The following is a 25,275-nucleotide window of genomic DNA, read 5'->3' on the forward strand; positions in this document are numbered from 1 at the left end:
TCTTATTGGCTGGGACCGGCAAGAGCAGGCCCCGGCCAATGAATAACAACTGGGTGGAGCCAACTCGGCGGAGCCGAATAATTTCATCACATCCAGATATACTTAGGTTCTGTGTAGAGCTATGTCTACACAGATATGACATGTCAAGATATGTCTTTAATTAAAAGTGCACATTTCTTTGCACAGTTATGCATTCAATAAATACTAATGCATTTCCGATTCTCTTCTTATTTGCACTGCACAGCATATTCTGATAGCAAGGAAATGCTGTGTACACAAGCCCATCTTTTGATTGTCCGTTGTTGGCTCTCACTGGTGTAGCACATTTCTCAGTCTAAGAAAACTGGAATTGCAGATGTGAAGAAGAGGATTAGACAATCACCTCTTGCCTCATGGTTTCCAATTGTCTGTACCGGGCTTGATAAGGCAATTCCACAGCTGATATTCAGCAACTTTGTCAGGGATATCACGGAGCTGGCCGGCTCCGCCGAGTTTTCATTGTAATGACAGTTCAGCGTCCCCTGACATTGAACTGTCATTGGAACCGTCCGGAGCCAGCCATGAGATCACGGCTGGCTCCACCCAGCTGTCAGTTGCAAGGCTCGGCCCGCTTTGGCTTTCACTTTGCATATTTGCCTTCGGCTTGACTGAGCCACTCGGCCAGCTTCGGAAGCTGTACGGGCTATAGTCCGTACAGCAGCCCTTCGGTTCTACTGAACCGAAGAGCTCATGTGGCCGAAACTAGCCGAAGGATCAGCCGGAGCTATGGCTGATCCTTCGGCTAGCTTTGTAAATAACCCTCTTAATGTTTAATTAAGGGTGAAAAAAAGTGTCTGGGTTATGCAATTTTACGAATGTTGTCAATATCAAAAGCATAAAGAACTTGAGACATACAAACTGATTTTATACTTACAGGACTGCCTTTAGGACCTTGCTCTCCTTGTAGCCCTGGTACACCCTGGTAAAAATAAAAAAAGGTTTGTATATATTTACTGAGCAAAAATGTTATAAAAAGAAACGGATACAATATATCAATTCCCTGCAAAGCTACTTTTAAAGCGAACTATGAAGTATAATAATTCATATTACTAGCATCACATATTAATTAATGAATTGATTACTGATTGCCTCCAAGCACTATCTATATACAAAAAGACTAATTACAAAAAAACTTACAACAGACTTATTGGCTTGTACTAGCCCATCCTGCCATGTCCTTTCTGTAATGGCTAGCACATGGATTTAATAGCAGAATTTTTGCGGTGATGTTTTGATGTTATAGTATTTAAGAACATTAGTACAATGTCCACGATCTGCAGGCTACAAATCCTGATAGCAAACTTTGGCAACTCGGACACCTATACTTGTTGAGAGAACTAAAAGTAAAGCAGACTTGCATCTAGTGAATTGGGAAGGCAGGTAGCACTTACTGGTTTTATTCACCTTTACCCAACTGCCCAGGAATCCATTGTTACTGTAAGTATAGATGGAGGTCATTAAATATTCTTACCTTGTCTCCTTGTTCACCTTTCTCGCCCTTTGCTCCAGGCTGACCTTGAAGTCCTGGCTTACCCTAAAAACAGTAGCTTACAACTATTACTATGCAGTATGATATAAGTGATATAAGTCATATAAGCATAGATATCAGGGGCTAAACTTTGCATTTAAGGGGATTATATACTATTTTAGAATTATATGCTTTTTTTTAAATGAAAGTTTAGGTCAGGGCATAAGTGTATATTATATGCAGTACATCTCTGCAGTACATGCACATTTTCCTGAAAGTAAAGAAAAATACATTTTGATCCTGGCAGAAATGAGCTCCTAATTTTATCTTGTGTGATGACAACACAATGCCTTTGCTGCACTAAAATTCTAAGGAATGTTGCCAGTCTTGCCCAGCTCTGTTTTGCTGAACTACAAAACACCACTCCCTCTAATCATCTTCATAACTTCGAGGCGGTGTGTTCTGTGTAACTTAGAGAATTGAGAGGGCTGATGAAAATCCTTGAGATAAAACAGGCAGAGGGCACAGGACATCTCTGGATTTCAGATAGGATCAACAGGTATTTCTTTTTTTCAGTGGTATTATTAACAGATCAAAAAGGGAGCAAATAAGTGAAGATCATTTTTAGGGTTTACATGTACTTTACATTGAACTTATGCTTTGCCTATTCAGGGAAAATTAACAGGTTTACTTAGGACAGGAGCAAAAAGAAGAAGCCCTAAAACCTGGAGTTTATACAGAGCTGAAGATTCTCTCCCAGCCAAGAGAAGCGAGTCATATGCTCCCACATACTTGGAAGTACTGAGTATTTCTTTTTGCTCCTGGTGACTCAGTATGGGCAGCTGGGGAGGGGAGCAATTAAGTAAACCTGTTGCTTTGTTCTAATAGGTACATAACAGGTAAAATGTTTTCACTTTAAATAAATTATTCCCATTTTATCTCTAAATGAATTTTAAATGACTGATCACATGAGTTCTGACTGAACATGCTGCCAAGAAGAGGGGGTGGTCTTGTTATTGCTTTTTAGTACTCTATTTTGCACTTCAGGTTTTTATTTAATTTTGTATTTAGCTGTATGCCCAGAGTTATGCTTAAAGAGTTTAGATAATGTTATTTATATACATTTACCTGAGGTCCTGTAATACCCATTGGCCCAGCTGGTCCTCTAGGTCCTGAAATTCCTAAATCAGAATAGCACTAATTATCAGAATGTAACCATCTTAGTTTTTATTGCATTATGTATCTTTAAAGGTTTAGTATAATGTAAATAACATATACAAAATATTATTAATTGTACACACAGTAAATATCAGTTCCTGTAATCATAGAATATGAAATGGTGATAGGCTAATGAGAAGGCTCATGAGACATGCACATGTAATATACACTCTTTGAATGTAAATCATGCCAAAACTGGTATAATGCTACAATACCAGGTGGTCCAATAGGGCCTGGTGGTCCACGAGGTCCTGGAAGTCCAGACATTATTGTGTCCGTAATAGTAGATATATGTGAATCTCCATCTACAATATAACATATGAGAAGACATTAGGTATCTGACACGAGACAAAAAAACTATATACGCTGAAGCACCTAATGGAACATGTTTTTTGTAAATATATTTTTGGTATTAAAAAAATAAAATGATAATAAAAAATATATATTGTTCATACTAATTAGCGTGGTTGTATTAGCCCCAAGTAGAGATACAAATAATGCCTTAAATTACTTGCTATAGTAAAGTCTCACTATACTAAAACATTTTTTATTTAATTATTATTTTAATGATATTTTTTCAAGTGTCCAGGGGAATCAAGGCATTACAAAGCAATGCAAAGCCAAGCTGCTAAGCTGACATGCCTCCCAATGGTTTCTAATTTGAAGTCCCTGAAAGGAAGAGGTTAGAAGAGTTGTCAGTGGAATTCAATGACAAATCTGGGACTAAGTTTCTGGCCTAACTGTCCTGATTTTGAATTACAAGGTGTTGAAAGGTGGTATGTTGAGGGTGTCACATGTATGGCAAATAACAATGGCATTATGGCTGGTGAGATATTCACATACTAGCACATATCTGCTGTTTTTGAAGACTCTACTGTGTTTCATATTGGCTTATAAGAGGACATTTGGTTCCTTTTGGATCCCCTAACCCTAACGTCTCTTTTATTTATACTCATCCCAAAAGTTACTAACTTAGCACACACTGTAGCATGGCAGCTGTAAGCAATGCTATATTGATACCTGCCTATATGGGCAAAACCTTCTTAAGAGAGATAGGAAAGAGTTGTTACCCCCTGCCCCAATGAACTGAAAAGGGGCCCACTAGGCATGTTATTCATTCGCCAAGAAGCAAGTGAGAGACTGAAAACAAAAGGAATGGTTTTTTAAACAAAAGGAAAGCTCTGACTGGTCAGTTCTTTCTTTTGTTTATTTATAGGAAACATTGAAACCATGAGTGTTGCATTAGGTAATATAAAGATTTAGTGGTTTTCTTTTTTTAAAATTTGTTTTTAAATACTTTTGAAAAGTCTTTCGTGTAGGATCTCTATTGACCTTTTGCCTGTTTATGAGGCCCTTTGCCTGAAGCACGAGGAAACAACTTACATGCCCTCACTGAAGACAGGTAAATTATGTAATCCTCCTACTAGAATTCACAATACAAACAGATATAAAACAGCCAGCAATAAAAACATGATTGTGTAACTAACATTCATCTCTAGCGTTTCATATCCAAGCCTTCTATGAGTGTATAAGAAATACATTTTAATTCAGTGGGTAACTTGGAAGAAAGCTATATTAAGAAAAAAAATAACATTTAACAAGAATATTTTTGCAATATTATGCCTCTGTGTATATCTCTTCAAACATTCTGGAAACAATATTTTTATATAACTATAGTTTGGGATTACAATCAGTGACTGAACATGACAGTTTTACTCAACACTGATGTTACTTGTAGAAGTTAAATTAAAACACATATTATCTTTACCAGGGCATTAATGAACACTAGTTACCTTTAAAAGTGAAATCAAACATTTCTCTAGTTATTTTGCTTTATTAGGTATTACCACTACTCCCCCCTACTGTTTATTTTTAATAGTAGAGTTTGAGCCTGCAGCTATGTGTAGGCATTGTACTAATTTGTTTAAAGTGACACTAAACTCAGGAGTTAAATCTTAAAAATGCATTCAAGCACCTTAGCTATTAAAAATACTGGACCTTATTTGTGTATCACTCGGCTGTAGATCCTCAAATCATCTCTGAATTCCTACTGACACTGCCCTTCCTTCTGAAGGGGGGCTACTTCTGTTCCCAATGGTTCCTGTGTGTGTTATAAAGTAGCCACCACTCCAAACTCCCTCCTGTGATGGACTACAATCTAAATACAAATGAGTAAACTAAATGTGAGATTGTAGTCCATCACAGGAGGAGCTTGGAGTGGTCACTTTAAAGTACAGCAGTGAGTCCAGTGCAATTATTGCTTAAATGTGTCTCAATGTGCTCAGTACATAATAAGCATACCGTATCGGCATCAAATAAGCTTCATGTATAAGACTAGGTGGACATACTTAAGCATTATATTGTGTATATATATATATATATTTTTATTTGGCTAGAGAAATCCTTACAAATCTCATGTGTTCACAAAAGTGTACAGTTGGTGGTTCTCGATCACTCTCATTATAGGTGGTACACTGAGAGCTCCAGGATTTCTGTGGAGAGCTGCCTTGTTACATCAGTGTCAGCTACCAGTGGCATTTATCACTGTAAGAATGGGGAAACATTTTTATGACTTTATGTGTTCCAGGTGACAGTTTGGAGAAGATACTGCCCTAACTGGATCTTGGCAGTGCAGGTTGGATGGGACATGTAGAAATTATTCACAATACAAATATCACTCAAACACTGAATATGGTGCAATGGTGGTACACAGTGAAGTACGTTTTGGACAAAAAACTGGTTTAAAGCGTTATAATGTCAGCTTCATTACAAGATATACTCTTGGAATTCTGGTGGGCATCGGGCTTGGGGTTGTCCTTTAGCACTCATTATTTAGTGTTTAATTACTGTAATCAGAACATTTTCAGAATAAATAGCCAGAATAGACGATCTGGTTGATGAGAAACACACAGGTTGGTTTCCACTATTACCAGCATATTCGACCCTAGTAGCAAAGAGAAAGGCCTAGACAATTAATTGCCAAAAGCTGAAAATCCTATATACTTACTTTCTTTGCCTGTATTAGGTTGTAAAGAGTATAACACACCCTCTGGAAATGAGACTGGTATGGTGGGTGGTCCAGGGGGCCCTGGCGGGCCAGGTGGTCCTGGAATTCCAGTTACTCCAGGAGCTCCTCTTGGACCTGGAGGTCCTAAAGGTCCTGTTATATTATAAGAAAATTCTTATGAATATATACATACATAAACAACATAAGCACATAAAAGCACATATACAGTACATAGAATCGTTAATGGTATATTTTTTATTTGCCTGTTTGGATTTATGTTAGGTATGTTAACAATTTTTAATAAACCATCATAATATTTTATGATATTATTAAGTGATACATGCATCTGTTGCAAACTTGGAAAAAGTATACAAGTTGCTTTGTGAACTAGTGGGTACATTATCCAATTTAAAAGAACAAACGTGCATATTTTAGGTATCTTGATTTATGCAGTATGTGAATGGGTGATCACATTGCAAAAATGGTATACATTCCATAGGTGAACATTCATATTGACTATGCCGTTAGATATCCAAAGGTAAGGAGAAATAGCATAGTAGAGCACATTGTTTGTACAGATAGATGTTGGCATTCACATAACATATTGTATAACATGTCAGCCATTTTCTATGCCTCCTAAACTATTGTTGCTATTATATTTGATTTGGAAGAGACGGGACAAACAGTTAATCTTTTATCAGAAATGCAGTATATGTTTTGTAAAGCCAAAAACAATAATTTTTTATACCTGGAGGACCAGCTGGTCCAGATTTACCCACTTCTCCATGATCTCCTTTTGATCCAGGTAAACCTATGGGCCCTGGTGGTCCTGGCATTCCTGGTTGGCCTGTTAGGATAAAAAAGGAAGCCAAATTTAATAACAAATTATCCCTTTTGGTATTTACTTTTCTTAAGAGCCAGCTCTGGAGAAAGAAAGGGTTATACTGTATTAGACTTTTCATATATAAATAAGCTCCATATGCATAGGCACTACAGTATATAATAGTGCTTTTAAGGAATACCAATCAAAGCTAAAGTTAGATATCAGATGGTGATAATAGGCATAATTCTTGTTGAAGATTTGTAGTAATGGTGAACAGCTCAGTCATCATGAGTATATTACAGTCATGGCTAAACTCTTGTCGGGCAAGTCAGTCCAATCTATATTTCTTCAGGCTATTCTGAGAAGCTTATGCTCCCACTCACAAAAAAACCCTTAAAATTCTTAGGCACCATTTGCTATCCCACTCTGTTTGCTGCTGTTTTTATTGATGCATGGCTGAATTTAGTTGGGCCACCCACAAGTGCTTGTTAGCTAGTGTTAGCTCTCAAATAGTCTTAGATTCACAGCCTTTCAGACAAATGGCAGAACTGCCAAATGGACAGTCAAGGATTATAAAATGCTCTGTGATGACAAGAAATTGCATAGCAATTTAGTTTTATTATTATTATTATACAGGATTTATATAGCACCAATAGTTTGCACAGCGTTTTACAATATAAGGAAGACATTACAGTCACAATACAATTTAAGACAAGACGGTAAGGAGGGCCCTGCCCGTGAGGGCTTACAATCTAAAAGGGAGGGTCGACGGAGCCATGAGAAGGTAGCTGTGCGGGGATGATTGTTTGAGAAAGTGAATGTTCAGTGGTTAGGTTGAGGTGGGATAGGCTTCCCTGAAGAGATGAGTCTTAAGGGATCAAGTCAAGTTTTTTTTTCCATTATACTTTATAAGCCATTGGGGGGAATTTACGAACGCAGTTGCGACCAAATTTTTAATCGCAAAGACCAAAATGTCATGCTAACTAACCACAGAGTTTTATCTCTTTTTTAAGTGTGCTTGCGACATTTTCATGTTTGCAACTCACTGCACATGTTTTGTGACATTTCGTATAATATTTCAACTGAGCGGTATTTGTGTGCAGCATTTGCGACAGTAAAAGACCCCCAAACAGACACACATCCTCGAAGTTCTCCTGAGCACCTCTTAAACTATCTCAAAGGTGACTCATACCCTCAAGAGAGCTAAGCACCTCACGCTATTCAGCTGTCATCCAGGAGATTCCCAGCAAGCTTGCGACAGTTTAGAGACAGTTGAGAGACAGAAAAATATAGAGACAGTTTAGAGACAATTCTCCTTATGAAGGCATGTAGGAATGAAACATAGACTAAGATAATAAATCTGCCGCTATATGCACTCGAAATAAGGGATACAACAGTCTGAGACATGCTAATGATGTGACAACATTGATAAATTCCCCCCATTAACTTCTGCACAAGATGCCCTGTAATCTTAGCAAGTGAAGGAGACATCTAAAGCAAAACTACCAAAAAGTTTCTGTCTTGCTTTGAAGACTCGTGCTCAATTAGCATTACAAGGATTTAGGCTGTTTGGCAGATTTAAACAACAAGCAATTTTAATGACATAAAAAATACAGAAAACATTTCAAATGCAACATTTCTATGCTGTGCATCATTTTTGTAATTTAAAAGCATGAGCTTTTACCTCGTGCTTTCTTTTCTTCACTATGTCCCTTGGAACCTGTTAAATTGAATTCAGAAAGAGTTGAAAGAGTTCAGACCAATAAGTTCAATGCTATTGGAATAATTGATTTGTGTATTCTGCAAAGAAAGTATGCCAGTATAGTTACCAATACAATGTGATAGATATTGACAGACCTTCCATTTTTGCCTCAGTTCTAATGTTACTTTGTTAGTTTTAGTTTGCAGTAAGTTCTAAGGTGCACTATATTTATGTGATTTTTTTTATAATACTAATTTTCATAACTGGACAATGAGAAGAAAGGTGAGGGCTCACCAGTTTTAAGATGTACTAATGTGGTCACAATTCCAGTACAAATAAATCATCAAGCCAGGGTTACATGCTTTGCTCTGTATTTTAGATTTCAGACTTGATTTCATGATTAGGTTACAGTGGTCTCATGCTGTAGAGCCGGTATGTCAAACTAAAATGAAACAGTGGTCTGAATCCCATGGAATATATTTTCAAGGGGCTACATAAAAGCTGGTAGATTTTCAAACAAACTTTTATATGAAAAATCTCATAAGAACATTTGATAATGTCATCAGAGATTGGAGGATTTCATTTGATTTTAGCATGTAGTTTTGGAAATGAAGTTTCTCGAATGAATACTTAGTTAGAAGTTATTAGAATTTAGTTTGTTTGAGAAAATTTATTCCATCCTGCCCCTTCAATTTTTTTAATTGAGATTGTCGTTTCAGCCCTATTAACTATTATAAAATCAAACGAACATTCCAAAAACTATTTTTATCAAACAAATTTCCACTGGTGTATAGACAGCTTAGGTCTATTGGAGGCCATGCTTACTTAAGTTCGGAAAAAGGTTGCGCTGCGCTTTACAATATAAGGAAGACATTACAATCACAATACAATTCAAGACAAGATGGTAAGGAGGGCCCTGCCCCTGAGGGCTTACAATCTAAAAGGAGGGTCTGATTAGAATAAACAACACATAGGTCATAAAACAACAGGTATTACCCTGCAAAAATATGCAAGAAAGTATAGCCTTTATTAGCCACGAAACAGCTTGGGCCCCATTTGTTTTAAGACTTTAAAAGGGCTGGGGGCCACAAAAAAAGAAGTGAGAGGGCCACATGCGGTCCAAAAAACACCAGTATGATATGAATACTGCCATATACAAGCTCCATTTTGTAGTGGCCTGCTTTCACAAGTCAGGGCCAGATTTAATTTATGTGCCCATCTAGGCTTTATTTTAGCCAATGCTAATACAAATCTCTAAGGCGGTGCTGTTCTGTATATATAAATAAACGTATTCTACATAATAAATGATGATTAAATCCTGTGTATTTGTACTTCAAGCAAAATAAAAAAGATATGTTGTCTTTTCTTGTTATCTTCTATTCTCACCTGGTGGAGATTTTACTGACTTTCTGAATATTGCTCCAGTGCTCAGCAGTGGAATGGCATCAGGTAGGAAGTCCTCATTCCACACAGCGGTGCCTCTTGTTATTGGTAGGTCATTCTCTGATACTTTCTCGGATGATTCCAGTGTGATGACCTACAGGGGGACAATATAAAGAATCAGCAGGTACATGGGCTGGCTACAGTTTTATAAGCAATCCTTACTGGTACAGAGGATGGTCATTCTTCTGAATAGGCTTTCTGTGTAATATGAGACTTATATCCTGCAATGAGTATTGTTCTTAAGACAGCACTTACTGTAGGATATTCACTCTTTGCTTCAGTGATGACTTAAAAGTATCACCAACAAAGCTAACATCAGTTTTTGTGATGGCAGGAGCTTAAAAGATCCCAGTTCAACATTGCAGTGTAGAAGCGGTTACCTAAAATGGTCAGAGGGCAAAGGACTAGTCACCAGTATTGCCTGTAGGCTCCCTGCACCTGATCCTTCACCATGCCTTGTTTTTCTCTGTGAGTCTGTGTGGAGGTGGCTATTTTGGTAGAGGAAAGGCTTAAGTTGCACGTGTCAAGCTGCCCCCTAGTGACAGATGACCTGATGACTGGAGAAGGGAGATTCAAGACACAGCAGGAGAGGTTCACAAAGCAGAGATCCACAAATAAAGCAGCAAATAAGGCAGAAGCAGGCAGATACATGCAGCTCAGATCTTTAGGTTCAGATTCCTCTCCAGCAATGAGAACAGTGAGCAGGACAGTAGTGATATCACCGAACCCCACTCCAAGTCTTCTGAGACTAGCAGTCAGAGGCACCAGTGCCTCTGACACAGCAGATATAAAGCTATGAGGCTGTAGGCAGAGGAGTGCCTATGCAAACTCATAAGCCAAGGCGTGCACTGGTGTAGGTCAAATTCAAGGCAACATGTTAAATTATCAGGACACTGTTTAGACAAATTCACATTTCTTGATGTTCCCTATAACATATCAAATATATATTCTACTATACAGACCTAAACAACATTGTTGACCACTGAGTCCTCTCTAGGTGCTCGTGGGTAAAAATAATGATTAAATCATGTTGTAGAAAGTTACAGTAACAATTTGATCTGGAATTAGACCTGCATTGCTGGCACTGTTAAGAGTATTTGTGTACTGCACGTGACTTAAAATTGAATAAGTCAGCAGTGGCTACAGTGCATAAACTTTAATGTCCAAATAGGCATAGCTCGTTTTGGTCAATTATGGCCTGGCATGAAATATACCAGTGCTGCATTTTAGTTTCAGTCAGCCTCCGCTGCCACTATGTACACTTGTTGTAACCATATACCAATGAAAGGGTCATGTCTGAATACATGCAGTTGCAAGCAGATTTAGTCATTAAAACTTAAAACCCAATCATTGCCATTAATCAGTGAGTCTGAAATCTGTTCCATACTGCAGTAATTGGTTTAGCTGTTGCTTTAAGCTTTCCCATGCCCTCTGACCTTGTGCCACATTCATATTAAACACAGGTATTGTGTTTAAGTAAGTTAAGTAAGTTGAATTCCAAAAAAACACTGAAACGTTTTCATATGTGTCTCCCAATCTGGTACTCTTTGTTTATAAATTAAGTTGTACAATACAACTTAATATACAATAGAAATGAAGAAGATAAAACACCTTATCTTTAATTAGCGGTGCTATGAGATCAAACCTAAAGCATAGTGTCCATATTCTGTTGGAGCAAGAAACATCACTGCCCGAGCAATAGAACCCCTAATAAAGCTTTCATCTGGGTTTGTATTGGTGACATGTACCCACCAAACATCTACAGTAGGAGCTCCTGAACAATGGCATCTGCCATTTCACTGATCTTATTTCTCCTGTTTTGTATATATGAATCTGACAATGGGAAAAACATTATCCATTATCAGAATAGTCATCTAATAAAAGTATAGTTACAACAGTATCACAATTTTCTAAGCCAGATTATGACAAGGAAAACATGTAAATGTTTTATGCAATAGAGGTGACCTCTTAAGAGGGTGTCACTTAGGGTGCCAAATGTTGACTGCATACAGGCTGAAAAGCCAGCCCTGTTTGAAAATGAGAGGGTCAATGTGACAGCCAGGCAATTAGCATCTTCTGAAGTTGTTAGCAATAATGGTAGCTTTCTAAATGTTTCTAAGGCATGTTAAAGCTTATATGAGAGTTTGGTGTATTGGTTTACCTAATAGTTTCTGAATAAAGACCTTCATGGGAGGATCACCAGATATTTGGACCCTTTCAGACGCGCGCCTTCAGTTCCGATCCCAGGGCCGGCCTTAGGCCTTTAGGCGCCCTGTGCGAGAAAGCTTTATATATCGCTGATATTTACCGTTCCCCTGCTCAGCCATGCACAGAGCCGCTGTCATCCTGTAACTGACAGGATGACAGCGGCTCCGATCTCCTCCCCGCTCGGCCATCCTGACAGCTGCGGGCGCGGCATCTCTCCCCCTCACCGCTCCGCCATCCTGACAGCAGGCAGCGCTCCCTCCTGCGCAGGGGGGCGGACGAGGGAGCGCTGTCATATCGGATGGCCTGCGCCCAGCGGTGAGGGGGAGAGAATCCGCCCCCAGGACGAGCTGTGTCGGCCGCACGGTGCCCTTGTTGCCATGGCGCCCTGTGCAGCCGCACTGCTCGCACACCCCTAAGGCCGGCCCTGTCCGATCCGTAGGGGATCTATGCATGGATCCCCTGCTTAATGCAGCAGATGTTACCGCTGTGATATCTGTGTCCATTCAGTTTTTTCCTTCATCTTGCAATGGAGGAAAAAAACACAATTAGCTGAACCATGTTGGTCTATGGGGTATCAGATGCAAACAGACACATTCATTTACTTCCGCACGGTCAAGTCTGTGGAAACGGACATCAGGCTTCCGATCAGGTCCACCTGAAAAACTGACAGGTGGACCTGATTGGAATGCCCATGTGATAGGGCCTTCTTTTAATGAAAGCTTCAGATCTGAAACATTAAAAAGTACGTTTAACGTATTAAAGCTAATATGATCATCTGTTGATTAGGATTACATCTACTTTAGACACAGTGTTCCATGTTGTTCCCGTCATGCTGATAAAACAACTATGTAACATGAAAGTAGAACATGATACATCCCATTAAAAGTTCTATCAACACGTTTCACATTGCAAACAGGTGCATGCGGTGACAGATTGTAATGTGTAACTCAATACAGTGAGAACAACAGACCCAGCATTAGGAGCTCAGCTTTGATACCACTGACATTGAATCATTTTCATCTTAGATTTCTATTATGCAAAATGGTTATGGTTGCCTGTCAAAAAGGGAAATTCTATTTGATTTATTAGGATTAGAGCTAAGTAATACTATCATGCATTATCTTTAATATGTCTTGCCAATTGGAATGTTGAACTCAAGAAGATCATGATGTTGTTTTCCTTGCAATGCTTTGGGCACAGATAGAAGGACACTTCTACAATTTATAGGTCCAGAATGTGTTTACGGTTGCTGACTTTGGCTTTAAAGAAACCTCTTGGCTTTTGTTTGCAACTGAGCTCAGTGAGTTAGATAACGTATATCTTTTAGTCATGTGAATACACCTCATGGCCTCAGTGATAATATATTTTCTTCATTTGAATTGTCAAAGATTTATACAACATTTAAATGCCATGGCTTGGATACCACTGAAACACTAGTCTGTTGTTCATCTCTGACATCAAGATATATTGTTACTGATTTATATGACAGTACTTTAAAAAGTATTTAGCTCAAGAACAATTATTAAATATATTGCAGCATACCAGTCCTTGGTTTTACTTTTGGTTTTTTTAGACTTTTTCCCTTTATTTTTACCTGGTGATTCTTTTAATAACATACTTCCTTTCCTAGGGTGACAACACTTACTGTACTATATCTATGGTGGAGCAGCAGTGTCACCATAGGATAGCCCATAGAACAAGTTTAAAAAAACAACAACTTAAGAACACCTTATCTCCATAACATAAAAGGGGAGGAGGGGTAGCCCACAGAAAGAGCTGACAACAATGCTAACTACTAACAGCAGAGGTAGAGAGCACAGGAAGTTGTCAGTTGACAAGACTGATTTGTTTGAAGTTATTCAAACAAATCAAAGAGACGTTTGTTAGGATTTACATACATTAACCAGTGCTTAAAGTAAATAGGTTGCCATTGCTGACCTACTTTTGAAAATGCTGATTACCCTCTGCCTTAAGTATCATTGTCCTGTGAAAAACAAATACAGGGTTATTCACAAAAGGATGAAGAGTTTGGAGAAGGCAGGAGAAGTGAACAAACTCTTCACCCTTTTGTAAATAACCCTGATAGAAAATGAAGTTAGAGTAAAATTAGAACTCCTGATCTTCACACTTTTTCCAGATCCATGGGTCAGAAAGTATTAAAGCAGTAGTAAACCGCCAACATAGACATAGCAAGACTGGGTCCCCAGGATGTGTTTCCCGTAATGTGCTAGTTTGCACAGCATATTAGCACATTATGGGCGAGTTACATTATAGGTGATCCCCTCCAGGGCTGCCATCTTTATCCAGTCTTCCTCCGGGTTTAGTGTCTTCGGCTTCTTCATTGGCCAGGTTGGGATGATGGAATTCCTGGTCATGAGCACTGGAGTTACTTCATTTCACCATAGAACCTTACTGAGCACTGAGCTGTGCATGCACACCAACGCCGTCAGACAAACGCTACCTGTTAGCGATTTTTTAAAATCCTAACTTAAAGGAGAATTTTGAGGCGAGTGATTTTCACTCAGCCTCATAATCTGAGCCGACCTGTGACAATGAAACTGTCACAGGTCGGCTCAGTAGATCGGGAAGTGAGCGAACATATACCGTCGCTCGCTCACTTCTCGATCTATCTGTACAGAGAGCCGTGACTGCAGGGATTCCCTCCCTCCCCTGTCCGATCCTCCAGCGCTGACTGGCAGAACGGGCGGCGGAGGGGGTGGGTAAGCTGGCTCTGCCTCTAGATAGTCAGAGCCATCTGTCACTCACGCAGCTGGGAGGATCCCGACATCACTGTCGCGATCCGTTCTGGCTGCGGCTTCTCAGTATACCGCAAGCTGCTTTGGGTGATGGGCGGACGCTAGTTTGTGTCCTCCCGTTTCCCTTAGGAGAACTATGGGGAAAAGCCCTGACCCCATAGTTCTCCTTTAACTAAGGCCACTGCATTTTAATAGGCAAAGGTTTGCTATGGCCACCAAATAATTTCCTTCAAGAAGGATTGCTTTTCTTGAACAAGCATACCGATGTTCTTTAAAATAGCACACTGTTTGTTTGCAGGAACTTCTCCGATGTATCGAACAGAAGTAGTGCACCTTGTGTTAGGGGCTGATTTGTAATGGACGGAAGGTACCACTTCCCCCAGAAGATCACAGTGATTGCTCCACATTGGGCCTCTATTTTATGGTTCCTTCATAAAATGCAGGGTATGGTGTGGAGCTTAGTGTGTCTTATGGAGTTTTTCTCTGCATAATTCTAATAGTCATGTGACAGGTTTCCTTATCCACATGGCTCTTTTTAATTTAAATAAATGGGGGTTCTCTTGATTCAGAGTCCCAAGGTTTGTGAAGTGGGCAGCGCACTTGCAAAGCATAAAGCTCTACAATAGACTACAATGACTACAGTTAGACCATACCACTGCTTAAGAAATCAGCCTATATGGAATATAGCAAAAACAGACTTTACAGTTGATTTACTAAAGGAGTAGAGCATATTCACTTTGCAATGTAATGCAAAGCATACTCAATCACGTGCAAGAAAAAGTTAAAAACTATATTTGATAATTAAATTCAGCCAAATTTACCTCTTTTGCTAAGATAAATAAAATGTAACTTTGCAGTCTAAAAACTCACTCAGGTTAGTGAATGAGGTGAAGCTGTGCTGACTTCCAATCATGTGCAAAAATAATTTTTACATTTTCTTTTCACTTGATTTGGGCACTTTTTACAAAGTGAACTTTCACTAGGATAAGTTAAGATTCACTTTGCAGAGTGAACTTGCTCTACTTCTTTAGTGAATCAAACACAATGAAGGGAATTTATCAAAACTGGAGCAGACAGAATCTGGAGCAGTTGCCCAGGGCAAGCAATCAGCTTCTATCTTCAGTTTGTTCAGTTAAGATTTGCAAATGAAAGAGAGAAGCAGATTGGTTGCCATGCACAGCTGCTCCAGATTATGTCTGCTCCAGTTTTGATAAATTCCCCTCAATATCTTTATTGAAAAATAGGCGTAAATAACCTAACGCATTCAAGCACTTACAATCATTTCCTGGCCAGGAAAACTGCTAAACAGCAAAGTAGTGTATAACCCAAAGTATGCTAATGAAAGGGTCTTGCCAGCCCCTTAGGTAGAAACTGGGCTTTTCACAGTATTCTGCATGAAATCAAAAAATATATCCAAAAACAACCTCAGAGATAAAGATTACATAAATCTATAAATCTACCATCAAAAAAAAGTAAACCAAGTAAAAGTGGGAGCAAAAGCACAGTTTGTTTCAACCCTTATTACTTTTAAATAAAGGCAAACCAAATTACAACAAATAGTGATATATGGAACACTATCACAAATATCACAATACATTTTTTTTTTGCAGTAGTTGTCGTTTTAAAACTTCTGCAGGAGGTTGGAATTTGCAGAGGCACAGAACTGCGTTCCTCATAGAGGTACCACACTGGAGATACAAAGCCATACATGGTTTAAATCTTGCCATACACTCTAAATGCTTGTTTTTTCCACCCATGCTAAACAGCATATACGGAGGTATCACCATGGAACAGTGACAGCAGCTAATGGGCAGAAGTCATTATTCGGCGAACAATTTTTGGCCCAACTCCTTCAACCAAAGTTGACTGAAAAGCGACTTTTGTTGAATGGTGTGGTGCCAGCAGGGCCACAAGCAGATCGACGTTTGCCTGAGGCAGTGTATGGCTAGCTTAAGAATGGAGTTTAGGTAAAAAATAAAACACCTTTGTGAAAAGTAAATCACCACATTTATTAAAAAAAAGAAAAAGGTTAATAACCATTTTAAAATAAATAAATGTTGATATATCCCCTGCCAGAATCATAACATGCAGTATAGAAAGCATACATGTAGAAAGTTAAAAAAAAAAAAAATTCAACACCTTTTAGGCTGTCCATAGTCCGGATGCAAAATTATATACCCTTATATACTCTTCATGTTAATTTTTAGTGCAACTCTGCTTAAAATGGTTGAGAAATTAACATGTAGTATTGCTGTTTTCAATGCAAAAGAATGTGCATGGAGAACTGGAATGCAATCCTTTGCAATTCATTTGATCAATTCATCTCACTGACTGGAATGGTACTTTAAAATATGACAAGATTTATGTCTAGTATAAATATTTATTTATCCTTACCATTGGCATTCTGTAGAACAAAGAGCTAAAAAATAATAATGTTAATGACCTGGTTTTCCCCCCTAAATTTGGATGTTTGTATATGATATGTGATGTCCTTCAATTTTTGTGTGTTAAAAATCAATATGATGTGTAATAGAAGAATTAGCCCCCCACCCATATATAAATATTACGTTTGTTGGTGTGTCACCACTCACCAAGTATATTGTAGAGATTGTAGGCTTTTTCCACTTGCATGATTCAGCTGACTTTGGCTGTTATGTGGCTCATTGTGAGGGTGTGTGAGCTCCAGTTTTTGGAAGCACGATGTAATAAGGCTGCACAGATGTACAAGATTAGGAACCATGTTGATTTACATATGTAATCCTCTTTTGGTTTAAGACGGTTAACCTCTGTCAATCCAAATATATTATTCTCAAAATAAGCCAGAGGGTCATGAGGCACATGCTTGCCTTATGGAGCCAGATAACTAGATATGCATGGTACCAATCATAAGATACAAGCTGTGTTTAAAGGTCCAGTCCAAACTTGAAAACAAAGCACAGCAATACTTACAAAGGAAAGGGTACAGCTTTGGTCTTTTGTTCTACCTCCAAGCATTGCCCGAGTTCAACAGGCCATGTTATGCCAAATCCTTTAGACACTGGTGATCTGGCATCCCCTTAACACCTAATTCTAAGCTTGCAGAAATTTAAGTGGACCTGTACCCGTTAAACATTCAAAGTAAAATTTCTGGCTAATAATGCTAATAGTTGTCAAGTTCTGGTGTCAGTTCTGAAGCTAAAACTTCTAAAAGTTTCTATTTGAGAACTTTTAATAAAGTAAAACCTTGGGCAAACAGTTACATCCACAGCTATAATATATGCAATACATGTTTACTTGACAAAAAGTTTATAAATCTGTACAGCCAGTCTTGTTATCTACACACATTTTCCCAATGACCAGGAAAGTGACACACATACAGTCATGTGAAGAAGTAACACACCATAGGAATTGTTGACTTTGTTTAAACAGGCAAACATTAAGGGGGTTATTCACATAGGAGCCGAAGGATCCAGCCGTAGTTTCAGGTGATCCTTTGGCTCTCTTCGGCCATCGGAGCCCTTCAGTTCAGTCAAAGGCGGCCGAGCGGCTCAGCCCAGCCAAAGGCATATGCTTCGGCTCGACTTAGCCGAAGTGACACCCGAAGCGGGGCAAACGGCCTGCTGAAGGTCGGCCTTTTCGCCCTGCAAATGACAGCTGGGCGGAGCTGTCAGTTGTAATGACAGATCAACGTCCCCAAATAACCTGGGGGCGCTGATCTGTCCTTAAACAATAACAACTGGAGGGAGCCGGCCGTGATGTCATGGCCGGCTCCGCCCAGTTGTTATTCATTGGCCGGGACCTGCTAGAATACTCTGGCAGGTGGCGGCCAATGGGAACCAGTTTGGCGGAGCTAGCTGTCACTGCTAGCTCTGCCCAATTGTTTTGTTTTTTTATAAAAAAAATAATCTTTATTTATTTGTTTAAATTCAATATTTATGTAAATTTTTAAAATATTTTTTAAACTTTTTTTTTCTACTTTTCCCACTATTTTCTATTCTGCTTGGTACCACGGAGGTACCGAGCAGAATAGCCGAGCCAAATGCCGCTATGTGAACAGGGGCGAACGGCAGCGAGTGAGCTGCCGGAGCTTCGGCTCAGCTGATCCAGATGTTGGATCGGCTGAGATGAAGTCCAGCATGTTCGGCTGACCGAAGTGCAGCCGATGTACGGCTGAAAACAGCTGTACAAGCCTGAAGTGAATAGCAGAACAGTGTTCGGCTCACTTCACTTCGGCTGGGTTATTCACTCGGCTGCCTTTGGCTTTGTGAATAACCCCCTAAATCTAGATTCAAATAGTGCCTATAGATAAAGGTGATATACTTGAACATATGGAATAAAATTGACATAGCATATTCCTTTTCAAGATCTAAATTAACAAAAACGCAGATTTATCATATGGAAAAAGTAAGAACACCGACATCTACACCTACAACTACATTTACCACCACTTTGAATTCTTGAGATTAAAATCTATTGTTTCAGATTACATGGCAATGATTAGAACCTCTTTGGTACTTGATGGGGACTTCTGTTAAACCTTGTTGTCAATCAAGTCCCAATAAGTGGCACAGGGATCCTCATAAAAGCTTCTCTTCATTGTATCATGGCAAAAAAGTAAGAAACATGCTGATGCATTTCAGCCTCAACAGCACGCTTTAGTCATAGCCCATGGCATTTTTAAAGACAAGCTGTCACCTGCCCATTTAGGGGGAAGAGACAGTGCCTCCTTAAAGCTCATGCCCATTAACACCCCAGTTATACTTACCTATCCATGCTCCCTTGCCACCTCCTTGCTGCAAGAGTCCACTCCGGGTAAGCTTTGATGTTGGATGGTGCCAAAGCTCAGCTGGGTGGATGACATAGTTGCCCCTCCCAAGTGGCAGTGTTCAGGCCTTGCTATTGGTGGCTATGTTCTGAGCAGTGGTGGAGGAGCACTGATTGGTGAATATAGCTTGCTGAATAGGCAAAGTGACAGTGTCTCTTTTATTATTATGAACAGCTTCTGAGAAGGCAGTGGTGACATGAATAAGAAAAGAAGATTTAGTAAAAAGGAAAGAACGATTTAGTTTTTAAAGCTGGAACCTAAATAGAATGATTAAATGCAAATAACCTTAAAAAAAGGCAGATTTACTTCTCTGACACATCTTCAGACAATATATTTAAAACAAGATTGTTAAATTGTGTGTTCCTCAAACTATCTACTGGAGTATTACAAACACACACATGCACAAACTCACTGCGAGCATAAAAAGAAGCTTTATCCCCTAAAGGGTGTCCATAAAAAATTATTTGTTTTGTATCAGAGCAATGTATCAGTTTTTGATTTGCCTCCAAAAAGTTCTCCTGGGCCCACTTAGCTGTTCTTATGAATGTTTAAGTGAATAAATGAATCTAGGCATAGGAAGATAGATGCTAAGAGCTTTTGGAATTAAATCTGGATTTAATCTATTCCCAGAATAATTTGTGATTTCCCAGTGGAACTTGCTCAATTCTCTGCTGTACTGATAATGAGTTTAGATTTTTTTTCTATTTCCAGAAGCGATGAAAATGATAAAGTTTTAGAATTGTGATAAGCATTCAAATGACAGCAAATACAGACTAAATACTTTGTCTTAAAGAAGTGCTCTGCTATTTTCAAAAAAATTATCTCTTAGGATCAGCACTTCACAGGTCTGTGATCTCTAGCAAGCCTCAGTTGAGAGTAGAAGAAGAATTAAAAGCAGGCTAATTGGGGTGGGAAAAGCACTTTAACACTGTTATCACAGGAAGTATGAGTCTGACTCTGTTACTAAAATACAGCACCCAATAGGGGACATTTATCAATTCTATCACCCAGCCAGACGATTCTAAACTGGAGAAGTGAGACAGATCATGCAACAAATGTATTCAGTTTGAGTCACAAATTCCTTTCTCAGCTGCTCTAAAGTAGCACTGCAACATAATAAAACCCGACCCAACCACTTCTTAACTATGCATCTGAGTGAAAATCTGTCTCATCTCCAGTGATAAATGTGTTGAAGACCTTTGCAAATTGTCGCACTTGACTACCCAAAAATATAAGTGCAAGGGTCGCAAATCTGTCACAAAGACTTTGCTGAACTAAGGGCAGCCTGATTTGCCACTAATTCTATCACTAATGTGCTTGATAAATATCCCCCAATGAGTAATATAGGCATTTATACATTGCTCCACATTGCTGAATGTAGCCTACAAACAGAAGGGGTGGGCAAAACAAGGGGCACTGACATTTCCTGTGCTAACTGCATGCCACTTCTTTTACCCCCTAACTATACATTTCTAGGTTATGAAGCAATGTACTGTAGCATTATCATATCACTGCTTTATGAAAAAAAAATGTACATTTATAAAACATAGGGGTCTATGCACTAAGCTGCCATAGGCAGCCGAGTCAAAGACCGACCTGTTCGGCTATTCACATCAGGCTGGTAAGGCTGATTTCAGCTGTATATCGGGTGGCTTCACGTGGCTTCGGGTTGGCCGAACATGCTTAGCATGTTCGGCCGCCCCGAAGTGCAGGAGAAGTTCGACTCAGCCGATCCAACATCTGGATCGGCTAAGCCGAACCTCCGACAGGCTACTCGCTGCTGTTCGGTCTATTCTTATAGATGCCAAACAGCAGTGCGTGAATAGCCGAATGCCGCTGTTCTGCAGAACAGAAAAATAGTTTAAAAAGTATAAAAAAATAAATAGAAAACCATTGGGCGGAGCTAGCAATGACAGCTAGCTCCGCCCAATAGTTTTCTATTGGCCGGAGGTTCTGCTGCCGTAAAAGACCGAAGGATCAGCCGAAGCTAAGGCTAGATCCTTCGGCTGCTTCGTGAATAGACCCCATAGTTACAAATTTGTTATACTGTATGCTCTCCTATTTTTGCAGATGTAAAACAAGTGAAGTCCTATATGTTACAATGAATGGCCAAAAAGAAAAAAGTGTCAGGAAGATGACTGCATGGTCCATGACCTGTCAACGTGTCAATGTGACCAGCCTCTCCTCCTATCATTGAGTGTTCCTTACAGCTGCATGCAGAGAACACTGTGTAGGACACCACAGGCCTTCATTTCATGAATGAGTCATAAAATGTATGAGCAGTGTGCAGATAGAGGTATCTGCCCTTTGCTATAATAGACCCCTACGTTTGCTTCCTGCTGCCTGACTTCCCCTTTCTGACAGCCATGTCCTCAGACCTTTGCTCTTTCTCTAACCCCCTCCCCATTTGTGATGCAGCACAGCCATTTTTCTGAAAGTTCAGTATTTTCTAGGTAAAGCGACTTAGTTGGGTTAAGATGTCAAAAAGGAAGACTTACAAAAAAAATTGTCCACTCTTCACTCTGTTAAAAAGCTTTGGCTGCTTAAAGAATTGTCACATTGCACACCTCCAGGGGTGCATGCGTGTGCCCCTCATCACATGCTGTGCTTCCTTTTGTTGATGCCTACAATTCTACTATGTCCTGTAGTGTCAAAAGTGCCAGTGAAGGACCAGGTTTTCGATACAACCGGTAGTGTGTTAGGTCTGAAGAAGCTGTTGGTCTGCAAGTGAGTAAAGGTCATAGGAACAGGCAGTGTGGCAGGAGAGTATACTGTATACCCTCTTCCTACAGATCATGCTTTTTGACATTTTTTAATTTGGCAACAGAGTTGAAGAAAGCAAATGTATTGAATGGTGTTATGTGTTGTTCAGTAAATCGGCATATTTATAAATAATGCACGAAAAAAAAAAGAAAAAACCTTTTAAGGCAAACTTAATGTAGTAGCATAACCTTTTACTAGTTTGATGACTCATTCCTTAAAGTTCATCGAGTAAAACGGCACAAAGCTGACAGTTAGTTTGGTACATCAATAACACGTATTACTACGGCAAAGATGTGTTATTTTTGGTTAAAGTATTCCTGGCAAAATATGCATTTTCCCCTCCTTTCTATAATTTTAAACTCTACTAAAACATGATTACAGAGCCTTGCATCCTCACTGGGAATCTGCTTATTTAGAGGAAACAAAACCAAGCCAATTTGTAACAAACTAAGTTGTCCATTGGAGGGAGCTCGGGAGCTAATTTCAGTTAAATAACTTGGCTCAATGAGGTCAGTTTCTTCTTGATAGTTGAGAAGAACATAAAATACTTCATGTTATATTGGAATTAGTGCAGGCACTTGCTACGCACAGCTGTTACTGTCTGTTGATGCAACGCAGTAGTTGTTTATGCTGTGTGCCTTGTTATAAATGGCTGGTTACCATTCGATGGTAATCATTCTAGTACTGGTAGACACAATATTCAATTATTCCATAGAAAAGATCATAAGATCATTGTGTGTATTACAAAAGTAATTGTACAGTACGTGTTTCTAGTTCTCAGCACCCAGCTCTGGCCATTTGTTAAACCTGTTATGTATATTAAAAGGGAATGTATATTTTTTCAGTATTGTTTAGATACATGTAAAAGACACCATTGTAATATAAATAATCTTATAATAACCTAATGTATACACATAATTCTGTATATAATGTGTAGTTTTTATGTACACAGGTGCAGCCATATTTCTGGCTAACTTGCTCTGCATTGCATTGCTGCACAATGCCTTACAATGCAAGGAAAACAAATAATGAATTAACTATAGTGCTGATGTCCTGGGGTTTATTTGCTAAAGGCAAGCAGGCTGTTCGCAAGGGAATTTACACTTTGCAGGGGAAGTTTCCCCTTATTTATTGAAAGAAGTTAAGCTCTGCTGACTTCCATTACCCAATCAGATCGAAGCAAATATAAATTTTTTTTATTGTCCTTAGCATGTGATCAGGTATTCTTTTTGAAGGTAACGTTTTCCACATTCACCAAGCTAAGGAAAAAATTTCCCTTCAAAGTGAAAATTTTCTGTGCAAAGTGAACAGCTATTTACCTTTAGTAATTCAACCCCTACATCTCAATATTTGTTGAAGGAACTGTCACCTTACCCATGCAATGTGTCTAAGTAGCTGCTAACCCTCTAACTGTTTATCTTTAAGTGGTCTAACAGGGTTATTCACAGAAGGGTGAAGAGTTTGGAGAAGGCAGGAGAAGAGAACAATCTTGCACAAAATAGCTGGTTTGGAATAATTCTCCAATTCAGCTCACTTTCCAGTTCAGCTATGTTGTCCTATGTTGTTCACTTCTCCTGCCTTCTCCAAACTCTTCACCCTTTTGTGAAGTCTAAACTACTTTATTTCGCAAGCACAATAATAAGATATGATGAGACAGAAAGCACCCTACCCCAACAGGATTTTTTTTTTTTCAACCTAGGCCTGTTTCTATTCTACCTTTCCACACATCTAGAAACAATTGTACAGAGGTGGCTTTTCTGAGACAGTGCACTTGGCCAAAATACCTCCCGATAGTCCCGAAACAAACAAATACTGTGAAATGCACAGTGCTTCCATGATTCCATGTCAAGGTAGGCTAACATATGTAAGCACCACTTATTAAATCTGACATCTTCTGCTGAAGATTATGGTAAATTCTCAAAACATTTACTTTATCATTTTCACTGTGCAGGCATTCATTTATAAATGAAAATAGACTTAAATCAGTTTAAGTGTTTCCTGCGCTCTTGCCAAGCGTAGTAATTTATGATTTAAGAATAAAGTAAGTTTGACTGATTTGAGTGGCCAACGTTAATAAAGGGAAATCCAAAATTTGCTATAAGTGACTGCACTGGAAGAATGTGTCAGGCTAAATTAAACATGCAGAGGTAAAATAGTTATGCTTTTAGCAGGTTTTGTACATCATACCATATTAGCTTTAAACTCAAGCAAATATGAAATATACATGCTGCATGGCTAAAATGTACAAAGTATATACATAGGACTAGACGCACCCGAGAAATTACAGTTGCTATCTAGCACTGTTGAGCTTTTTTTTTTATCAGTGAAAACAGGTGTTCTCGGGTTCCTTCAGATTGCATGCTGGCAACTAGTTTGAAGACAGTAAATTGTACATGCAAGGCTGGATTGATTGGTAGGCAGTAGAGGCAAAAGGTTGGGGGAGGGTTGTTGATTAAATCATGGCCTCAGCTCCTATGATGTGACCTGATTTTATGTGGTATGGCAGTGTGTGATAAAAATGTTCCTAGCATAAGCAATTGAAGCAATTATTTATTTATTGTTTTAATGAATGCTGCAAACCTTTAGGCTACATTCACACCACTTCACTGCACAGGCACTGGTGAGTCCTGTTTGAGAAGTGGTGCAATGTGTTGATTTCAGTGCATTGGGCTGTTTTCCCTTTTTTTTTTTACTTTATTGATTGACATTTCATTCGGTTCTATTCACCCCAGTGTTTTGCAAAGTGGTGTACTGTGTCTCAAAATGCTGTAGTAAATAAACTACTGCACTTAGTACTTTTTTCAGTGCACAGCACTGTAATGAAGTACTATGAACTGATTTCATACTAAACATGTTAAGAATGGCTGGTTACCATTCTATGATAATCATTCTAGTACTGGTATACACAATTTTTATTCATTCCATAGAAAAGATCATAAGATCATTGTGTGTATTACAGAAGTAATTATACGTGATTCTAGTTCTCAGCACCCAGCTCTGGCCATTTGTTAAACCTGTTAGGTATATTAAAAGGGAATTGGCCT

The 25,275-nt window shown here is 39.0% G+C and overlaps 1 protein-coding gene across 1 annotated transcript in view; it reads right to left on the reverse strand.

Annotated features, from left to right (window-relative positions):
• The window catches only part of COL26A1 (collagen type XXVI alpha 1 chain), a 299,832-nt gene that overhangs the window by 8,072 nt on the left and 266,485 nt on the right, over positions 1–25,275 (reverse strand). Inside the window, exons 5-12 of the mRNA XM_018573790.1 lie at positions 9,644–9,794; positions 8,240–8,275; positions 6,481–6,579; positions 5,733–5,885; positions 2,941–3,030; positions 2,636–2,688; positions 1,511–1,573; positions 914–958 (exon numbers count right to left, since the gene is read on the reverse strand). Coding sequence (XP_018429292.1) covers positions 914–958; positions 1,511–1,573; positions 2,636–2,688; positions 2,941–3,030; positions 5,733–5,885; positions 6,481–6,579; positions 8,240–8,275; positions 9,644–9,794 — 690 coding nt within the window. The remainder of the gene's footprint in view (positions 1–913; positions 959–1,510; positions 1,574–2,635; positions 2,689–2,940; positions 3,031–5,732; positions 5,886–6,480; positions 6,580–8,239; positions 8,276–9,643; positions 9,795–25,275) is intronic.

The sequence above is a fragment of the Nanorana parkeri genome, unplaced genomic scaffold (genome assembly GCF_000935625.1).
Source record: "Nanorana parkeri isolate BGI_ZX_2015 unplaced genomic scaffold, ASM93562v1 scaffold48, whole genome shotgun sequence".
Classification (NCBI taxonomy): domain Eukaryota; kingdom Metazoa; phylum Chordata; class Amphibia; order Anura; family Dicroglossidae; genus Nanorana; species Nanorana parkeri.